The 10,714-nt window shown below is 32.1% G+C and overlaps 2 protein-coding genes; one reads left to right on the forward strand and one right to left on the reverse strand.

The window, feature by feature from the left end:
- Nucleotides 1-1,664: 1,664 nt before the first annotated feature.
- Nucleotides 1,665-2,452, forward strand: GSBLH_T00000010001 (uncharacterized protein; the record flags this gene model as incomplete). XM_013038136.1 has 1 exon in its annotated part: nt 1,665-2,452. One exon carries the CDS (start codon nt 1,665-1,667, stop codon nt 2,343-2,345), a length of 681 nt encoding a protein of 226 aa, XP_012893590.1. The 3' UTR covers nt 2,346-2,452.
- A 2,392-nt stretch (nt 2,453-4,844) lies between these two features.
- GSBLH_T00000011001 (uncharacterized protein) lies at nt 4,845-6,009 on the reverse strand (the record flags this gene model as incomplete). XM_013038137.1 has 4 exons in its annotated part: nt 5,885-6,009; nt 5,772-5,849; nt 5,421-5,736; nt 4,845-5,383 (listed from the first exon to the last, which is right to left on the reverse strand). The coding sequence occupies exons 1-4, from the start codon at nt 5,981-5,983 to the stop codon at nt 4,845-4,847; spliced, it is 1,032 nt and encodes a 343-aa protein (XP_012893591.1). The 5' UTR covers nt 5,984-6,009.
- Between the last annotated feature and the right edge of the window lie 4,705 nt (nt 6,010-10,714).

Genomic DNA, 10,714 nt, shown 5'->3' on the forward strand with positions numbered 1-10,714 from the left:
AAAGTCTTTTGTTTTATTTACGTAATTCTTTATGTAGCATATATAGTTTTTTGCAAGCTACTTGTAGTTATGAAATATTATACACCCATATAATATGATAGAAATTCTACTATATTATGAAAATACACTCTGATAAAATTGCAAATTATGCCTTGTAAAGAATGTCACATCTTTCAGGATCATCTCGATGTCATTATAGATCGTATGTTTAGATACATGGAATAAAACTTTACAGTGAGAAAGCTAGAAAATTACTTATATAAGATAATGAATGAATGCTGCACATTGAGTTTAGATAGATAAAGAGGCAATATTTGAAGAATTTAGTCTAACTTTGTTATACTATTAATTACACATGATTGAGGTAAACATTATATCGATGAGTTGAAATATATTGTTTTCACTATATTCTTAGTCTAATTATCAATTAAATCGAATCTTTTTCAGGAGAGGTCTTGATCTCTGTCTCTGACTTCACATTATATTCCCTAGCTTAGTTCTTTTCCAATATCTTCGTAGAATATATGAACTAATGCAGTCCATCAAAGTTAACAATAATAGCACGTATTGTATTTCTATACTTTCATCATTCATTTCACTATTCCTTTGAATCTAATTGAAATTAGGAAATAAGATATGAGTATTTCATATATTGAAACCAAATGGATTCTTTCCTTTACATTCATCATACAAATCTATTTGATTCTTCATTGTGTTATAGGAGTTACAAGAGAACATAAGAATGTTTAGATGGAGAAAAATAGATAACAAAATCTGTTATAATCATGCTCAAGTAAATGAGAAAAATAAGATTCAGGACCCTATTTCCTCTTTGATTATCTCAATAATAATTAATAACCTTTTTATTATTCATGTATGTTGTATATTCAATAATATGTATTTATACCTTGATAACAATATTGGTGAGTGTTTCAATAGTCTCAGATGACGGTATGGATAATATAGCAAATCCAACTACATCAATACTAAATACTAAAAAAGGAAGCCACAAAAAGGCTGTAAATGTTTCTGTACCTCACTCTGTCACTTCAAATAACGATTTGACTATTCCAACAAAAAAGAGTCAGCCATATGAATCAAAGTCTCTTCTATTCTTTTCACCTGATGTTCATGACGGCACTATGACAGATCTTGCCATTTCTCTGAATTCACAAGGTCATTCAATCTATTTCTATAATAATAAGGGTGCTTTGCCTATTTATACTGGGTTACGCGAAGTAACTCTCAGTGAAGAGGAATACTTGCAATTGAGTGGTACAAACAATAAATCTAGAATCATTTTTGCTTCTCGAAAAGTATGTAAAACATCAAAACTATTTGCATATAATATGAAGTCTGTTCAACGCCTCTGGTGGACATTTCATAACGATACTCTGTTTAAACGTGCTGATGCTATCATTTGTATGTTCTATCCATCGGAATGTCAAAACTATTTAGCATTTAACAAAACAGTTATATTCATGCCTGCTCACCGTTTTCTCATCAAACGATGTTCTTCAAATGATTCAAATAGCCTCATGAAATGGATGTTCAATAAACCTAAAGCTCCTATTATTGTAATGGCTGCAGGAAAGTATGATGCAGAATACATCAACTATTATTCTGGAAAGAATGTGGACTACATAATTGCGTCTACAGTACTCATGTATTCCCCGCCTACATCTTATTCACCGAAATACAATGAATATTTGTATGCTCCATTTAAAAGAAATCCATTTTATCAACAGTATAGCACGCAAATACCTGAAGCATGTAACTCGTCAAATTTTGAGTGTCCTGTTGTCCATATTCGAGAAAAGATAAAAGGAAGGTTCACATATTCTGATATCAATTCATTTAAGGCAGTGATTGTATTTCCATATGCTGTTTTATCCTATTATCTCGCAGATTTGATTACTACTGCTATTCCAATGTTTGTGCCTTCACCATCATTTATCGTTCAAAATAAGATTAGTTATGATATGAAAGCCGGAGATCCTTCCTATTGTGGAAAGAGATTTCAGGAACCTCCTCGACATCCTAATTCAAAACACTTGTATTCACCTGAGGATTCTTCAGAAGAGGCCACTGAATATTGGCTTCAATATGCTTCCTATTATACTCCATGCTCAATCATTTTCAACAATATCTCGCACCTAGTTGAGTTGATGAAAACAACAAATTATTCTCATGTGTATGAATGCAATTTGAAGTATCGCCAACATATTATCAATCACAACAAAATGCAATGGAATAAGTTGATTCAAAAAATACAAGTAAATAGAGTAATGCCCACTAGTTGGAATGAATCGTTGAATTGGTTTGGAGAAACAAGTTTTTACTAAAGTGGATATATAAATAATACAATATATAGTATTTTTGTGAAAGAATTATGTGATTATTTTATATTGATCGTTTTTCATAATTCTGTGCACGTGTCTTTTCCAATATATAATTGTTTGTTTTTCTACACTCATATCATTTTATTGCTTTCATGTATATCGAATATAAATAATAAATAGCCTTCATCATTATGAGTCACATAATAACAATTAATACAATAGAACCAGCGATTCTTGTAATGCGGTGATATAAAATTATGATTCTATTTTATTTGTATTCCTAAACTATTAATAATCATACTCATTATCATAGATAACTCAATACTAAGCTATCAGAATTTTAAAAGTGAAAAATAGCATATTATATGAATCACGTGACTCAAATTCTCAATATTTGTCCACGTGTTTAGGATCCATTTTTCTCAAAACTCAATTTTTCTCTATCAATACTTGGCAAAATATTTCTTTCATCAATTATTACAAATCTATATATAGTTATGTACTCAAATAAATTATTAGGAAGTCATACCACTGCATCCATATACACATTTGCTCGAAAATAGGCATAACTTAGAAAAGGTGCAATTCCTTTCAAGTAACAAGAATATAATTTTTAATTGTTTAAAAGAGGTCTGGTAGTGGAAATATTCACGAAGCAAGTTATGGAAAAAGCAATCGATTCTTTTTTCAAAATAGCATGCTTATCTATTTTTATTGTTCATAATGTTTTATTGGAAATGTATCACACCCTTTGGAGAATCGATATAAAATACAGAAAGAATTTTTGCTTTTGTTTTTGCCATCATCATAAAGACAAGCTTATTCCACACTTATGATGACTTGTATTTATGTAAATATGCATTACAATCATTTCTGCTTTGTTATACAATCAGCCAATACATCAGAATGAAATTGCTCTATTTTCTTATATTAAAGCGAAAAATCCTTGAACATTTGATTCAATACATTATTCTTATGAATAGTACTATTTTTGTATCACATATTAAATAGTACTGAATATTACTTTTGTCCTAAAATTGTAATGAATTGATTTTTCGATATGAGTCATAGGTTTGGTACATGAGTCCTGGATTACACTTTGCAGCATTATCGTCATTTTATATGTAAAGAAAATAGTATCCTTATTATTTTTAAATAGTTTTTAAAAGTCACAGAATCATTCTTATTTGGTTTGAAGGAAAAATAGGATTATTGGTATTGATTTTTCGATTTTACCATTTTATTCTTCATAGGATAGCTTCATTTCACTTATTCATAGTTGAAAAGTCGTTTCTAATATGGTTCGTATAGTTATAAAAATCTCAGTACATTTTTAAGTAGTTTCGAAAATGATGTTGATGTGGGAGTATCATATGAGCCAATTCTTATTTAAAATGGAAGTAAATATTTCTATCAATCCACATTCACACTCAAAAGAAGGGAATGAAGACAATAGTTCAAAATACAAGCAAAACTAGTTGTTTGCATCATGTGCTATATTATGCTCTGTTCTTCATTGATATTCAAAATACTATACCATCGTTCTTTTCACATTGTGATGTTTTTCTGTACAATTTCCTTGGACATATATATATATGTTTTGTGGTATATTTAGATTGTAATTTAGAAGCTTGTATTCTTATTTGAATGAGTGAGTGAATGAAATATACAAGCTTTGGTTAAACTCAAGCTATTGTATAGAATCTATAATAACTCATTTCTAAAGCTTTTGCCCAAAATAATAGGATTGACTAAAATTCCATTTTTATCAATAGAACTATTTTCTAATTTTGATTTTGGCACAATAATATAGTAAATGTACGCCTCTTATCGAAAGCTACATAATTTATGTAATACACTAAGAATCCAATGATCATTGAGCCCAATTTGATATTCCTTCCTTATCATGCTCATACTCCTTGCATTCTTTATCCATATTATTATAACCACAATATTTTGAACCATATATGTGGTTATTGTCTGTAGTATCTTTGAAGTTCAATTATAATCTGATTAGTGCAAAACACTCTATACTAGCGTTATTCCATACGTTTTTCTTATTATCTGGGCAAGCTGCCACATGTAAGTGCCTCGTTTATAGTCCTTTGATATCTTGGTTCGTTTGTGAGGTATTTCAATGCAAAATTCGTTGGCTAAGACATAAAAGTGATAATCTACAAAATAGGACAAATCACAATCAAATACGTTGAGATATCATCCGATTCAATAGTTCTTCCTTGTTATATCCATAATCAATGAAATATGGATGGAATATGGGATTATCCATTGAACGCTTGACTATGGAATAGGGTTCCATTTCATGATCAGCATAGTATCGGTAAAGAATGTTCTTATTCTCGGCAAGCATTTTATCTACATCTACAATTCTCTATGTGTGGTTCAGAATTTATATAAACTACATGTCGACCTGTAGGATGAGGTACAACACTATGCATATACACTCGCTTCAATTCCGATTTTGTATGAGGAACCATATCCCAACTAACCATTACAACGATCCATACAAATCATATACATATTCTCACACAATCCTTTTTCATAACAATTCTTGTGATTCACTTCTTTTTCATTCATTAGGAATGACTTTAGCAACAATACGGCTTTCGGATCCTTCAGTGTTTGATTATGAATCTGAAGTGTCGAATATAGAGTATCGGATGAAAATACATCGATATCACTCACAAAGTAATGAGTTGTATCAATGAACTCGATCGCTAAGTCCCTCAAAACATTGATAGGAAAGATTGTATTGTTTCGATAAACGGGTTTCTTTTCATCATAATAAATGCTTTGATAACGCGAGCCGATCCTAGACTTCACAATGTAGAGTATAAAGGTGATTCGTTTATAGGACTTGTATGAATCGATCACCTCTCTTAACTCATCGATCTCATTCTCTGTAACGAAGATTACCATATTGATTCGATGTTTCCATCTCTTCATCAAATAGGGCAATCGATCTTTCCGAACTAACGTTAAGATTGTGATTAGAGTGACATCATCATAATCCTTGGGATTATCTAGTATGTAAGAGAGAGCAACTTTCATAAATCATACATGGCTTTCTTTTGAAGGACGAACATTCATTTTTCATTGTATCATATGTAACGACATAGAATTGCTGGCAATGTGAGTATGGATGTGAATCATGGCAATCGAAGAATAGATTCTTTTTGTTGTGCTTGAAGAAATCAAACAAATCACTGGCATTATGACAAGCTGAGCTCGCAAATGGGTTGAGATAATATGGAACGAGCTGTTGAAAACATTTCTTTTCATTGCTGAAATGCTTGAGGGAGGGTATCTTCATTAGCTTTTGCACATATACGTTGTTCTTTCCATATCGCTTATCAAGAGGTTGAAAATCAATATACTAGTCATAATAGGAAAAGAGAGAGCAAAGAATACAGGAGCAACTGTTGGTAACGTTGTGGTAATAGCTTTCGAATGATGAGACAAGACTTTGTGAGACGATAATTGTATTTGCTATAGAATATGAAAGAATTGAAGGGAGAACTTACTTGTAAGACATGAACTGATGACAAACTCCAGTTTGGATGACTATTGTGTAACAGAATAGAAAGCTCCCCTAAGACTGCAAGGATCAAAAATACTATCATTTCAAATAAAATACATATATATATTATGCAAAAACCAAAATATAATGAACCAAACTACTCCACGAAAAATACACTATTTTTGCTTGATTCCATGGAAGATATTATCAATATTGAGATGTGAATACGAAATATGCATACTTGTACTATGGAAAATAGGATGTAAAATGTCTGTCATTTAATGAAGCGATTTTGGACAAAGAGTCGGTTAAGCACGTAAGAGTGATATACTTGGTAGTATACAATCTAGAATAGAACTAATGTGTTGATAAATCAAATGATGAGTGCTGTTGTGAAGAGTAATGGAAGTGTCAAATTACGAAACTCTATTAATACACATAATTCAATCATTTTGTACTATTCATAAATTCGATATCTCACAAATTGCATGTTTGAAATAACTCGAAAGTTTAGAATCTACAAGCTGGAAAATGTGACATTGCCCCCATTTATATATATATATTATAGTTGTAGTAATTGCAATGAAACTAAAGAATGCCTTAAAAGTGAAGATATCTCTTAATGATGAAATGATGTAAATTATCGATAGAAAGATAGATAGATAGATAGATTATTGTTGGCTAAACATTGTGTATACACACAGAACATGATGATTACTGACTTTGTTTTCCCATTTTGTATTCTTGACAACTATGGGATTTGATATGTGTTCCATTTGTATCGTATCGTATTGCATAGAACTACATTCCCATCTATTTGAATAATGCTAAACAAATCAAAAATGGTATGTTTGGCTACCCATTCAGATTTAGTATTCATTACTGTTTTTGCAATAGAATCAATCCATTCACTCAAACGACAAAGAATAAGGAAAGAGAATCAAGTATAGATTCATACACAGCTCACCTGTATCATATTAAGTTTACTATTACCATTCTGTGTGTCCTATGTTTCAATTATTGTTTGTTTCAATCTATTTAGTGTTCAATATCGTGCCAATTGGTAAGTTGTAGGGCACAATTGATATATGTTTCTCTATCGACTTATTCTTCATCTTTCGAATATGTACCTATTCATAGAAATGATATTTCGACTAAAAGGTATGTACTAACTATTGCTATTATTGTTTAGAGTAATACTAGATATCAACAGTTCTATTGTATTAGTCTAGGTATGTTGATAACATTATAGAAAGTGAGTAATAGTTCTGTTTCCACTATTCGTGTCAACTCTACTGTCGGTGTGTCAATTTCTACAAAGAATGACAATAACAATCAAAACGAATCGAATCACATGAATCATTCCAAAGATTTAGAATTGGTCTTAAATGTAACAAAGAATCATCAAGTGAAAACAGGTCATGGCATTTCAGATAATCTTCCAGGAATTGGAAAGAACAGATATGGGTAGGAAATGGTTGATTCATGTTTTGTAGTGATATGCTGATTGGCAAAAGTACCGAACGATTAGATCCTTCCATGATTAAGTCCGAAGAGTTACGTGAATTGTTGGTTTCGTTATTGTAAAGTCAAATAATAGGGTTCGTTCCAAACGAAAACTGTTCCTTCTCCCAAATACCAAAGGTTTAGGAAATCGATTACAGCTATTCTGTGGTTTGTATTTTATATCCATCCGACATAACTGCTCTATTGTGAGTAGGACTGTGCCTTGTTTTCTTTTAATGATTCTAGTTCCTCATTCTGCCTTGTGGCACAAGTTTTGGACTATCAAGCAATTCTTCCCTCAGCAAGTTGTCTTTGCTGATGATGAAGGTATCGATAAATGAATAATCATATAATTGAATAGACTTGAAGTATCTATTTCATTTTAGCTATCTAATCGTTGTGAAGGCTTATGGTGATCATATCAGAACAGATTTACAAAGAATCAAGGACTTTATCATGACGGGCGATGAGCGAATTGGATTACCTACAGGCATTACAACTATTATCGGATATTCGCATATTCTTCGATTCATTCTCGATTCTAAACCGTATCATTCGATTCTATTAGCCAGTGGAATTACTAGTTTCCAAAGAGATGTGTCATCCCATATGAAGGTTTACTATTGTTATGGAGAGTTTTTACGAGACATTATGCAGATTACCGATCTGACAAAGGAAATGATGAAGGTGCGGTATCCAATCGTTTTTGAACAACCCTATGATGCAATTCAGCTGAGAATGGGAGGACGACTATCGGATGTTCCCATGCCTAATCATTATCTTACCATGGAGTCATTGAATGTTGCCATTCGATGTGTTGGAACCTATTGCAAGTCAAAGGATATTTATGTAGCCTCTGATTCCATAAAGGCCAAACTATTCATGAAAGAGAGATTACAAGACAAAAATGTGACTTTTGTCAATGAGAAGTCTTTGTTTTCCGATAGTCAACTGAATAACATGGAAGGTGTTTTTATCGCTACCTATTCTGCTGTGGCTGATATTTATATTCTGGGAAATAGCAAACAATGCATAATGACGGATGGAAGCACGTTTGCTTACGCTGGATGTGCTATCACAGGGAAACCTCCAGTGATAATTCCATGGACGAAACAAGTATGTTTAAAAAGTGATAGCTTAAAAGAACTGTAATGAAGCCAAGTTGGGAAAGGACAATGCAAAATGGTAATAATGTGACTAGGATTTCAATGTTCTATTTGTGAACAACAAATCAGAATACTACAACTATTCTTGAAAAAGACCAATGTGATCATATCGTAATATGATTTAGTACACACGCAATGATACGAATAGTACTTTGTAGATATCCAATTTGTTGAAAAACAAGGTATATTAGAATTGGATGTTAACGAGCTATTACCACTATCTAATAATAATAGTCAATAAAGAACAGTTGAGAGATAACAATACAGAATATAGGGAAATGCTATTATTATAAAGAAAGATAATAGTATTTTTATTGTATAATACCTGCATAATAATCATACAACTACTAGTAGAATACGATTATTGGAAAACAAGAAATATTGGGAATTAGGAGATCATTATAGTTACTTGGTAATTCGGTATTCGTATGGTGATGTTAATATTGATTGTAATTGCAAGTTACTTGCTGTAATTCTCTTAGAGATTATTCTATGTAGGTCACAACTGTCATCAACGAACACTTTCCTCAATAGTTTATGTAACTATTCAATCAATGCTAGCCATACACTCCTATTATCACTCAGGTATCAAATCACTCTGTTTATTCGATGTAGACGTTCTGGAAATCCAAGTCAACAGTATAATGTACCATTAGTTCAGCAGAGTGATAATGGAATCAAAGTGGACTCTACAAGTGTTTTGGGAAACAATGGGCAGTTAGTTCGACCAGCAGATTGGAGTAGCAATATAACAACAGATATCAATGTAATAACCATACTCAATACAAACCAGACCCATCAGCTAATAAAAGGAGCTAAGATTCGAGATTCACTGCCTGGAATCATAAACAAATTTGGGTAATAGTTGGATGATTATGAATTATCGTTTAGTGATAGAGTTAGAGGTAAGGGGATATCGCCAATACATACTAATCAAATACAGTCTGCTGAGTTAAAGTCTTTGTATTATTTATGATTGCTCTTTATTAATGCATAGAGTGAGATCTAACCAGCGATTGATTTTATTACCCAATTATAAAGGCTTGGGAAATCGCTTGCAGCTGTTCAGTGGATTGTATTTTCTTTCAATTAGACACAGAATCCCTATTATCAGTACATTCAAAACTGTTGTTGAAACCTAGTTCCTTATTCTGCATCATGGCATATAGTGTGGAACATTCGGCAGAACTATACTGGACAGATTGTTTATGTTCCTGATGAAGGTATCGTCTAGAAAATCGTTGATTACATAGATATAAACTATCTGCTTCACTACAGTTACTTACTAGTTCCTAAACCTTTTGGAAAGTTCAAAATACAAGATTTGTGATACACAAGCAATGCAATCAATACAGGAAAGGTTGATCCTATATTCCCAACAAGAATAACAGCAGTAATCGGAAATTCACTCCTGCTGAAGTTTGTGATCGACTCTGTGGGATATCATGATATTCTCCAGTACAATGGAATAGTGAGCTATCAAAAGAACATTTCATCCTATCTGCGGCAATACTATTGTTATGGAGAATTTTTGAGACATGTTATGCAAATCACTGACCTGACAAAGCAGATCATGAGAGTGAGATATCCAATCGTCGACACGCAACCATTTGATGCGATTCAACTGAGAATGGGTGGAAGTCTTTCAGACTATCCCTTGAAAGAACAATGGTTATCAATGAAATCTCTTTCTGTAGCAGCTCGTTGTATAGAGTCATACTCTAAAACAAATAACATATATATTGCTTCTGATTCGATGTATGCAAAGAACTATCTGAAACAGAATCTGAGGAATCGAAATGTGAGTTTTGTGAATGAGAAAGCTCTATTCTCAGATACTCAAGTGATGAATTTAGACAGTGTTTCAATAGCTACATATACAGCAGTGGCAGATCTGTACATATTGAGTAAAAGTAAATCGTGTATCATGACAAAAGACAGTACATTTGCATTTGCTGGATGTGCACTATCTGGTAATCCGCCCATCACATTAACGGATGATAAGGATAAGTGTTATAGACAATAGTCTCGTTAGTATGATTGAACAATCTAGTTTTCGATACTTATTTGTTTATTATTACCCTCATCAAAATTGTATGTAACCTAGAAAAAATATGGAATAAGACATGTTAGTATCCCTTGAGAGTGTTACTAGGTAGAGT

The sequence above is a fragment of the Blastocystis hominis genome, assembly GCF_000151665.1.
Source record: "Blastocystis hominis, Singapore isolate B (sub-type 7) whole genome shotgun sequence assembly, scaffold_0".
NCBI lineage: Eukaryota > Bigyra > Opalinata > Blastocystidae > Blastocystis > Blastocystis hominis.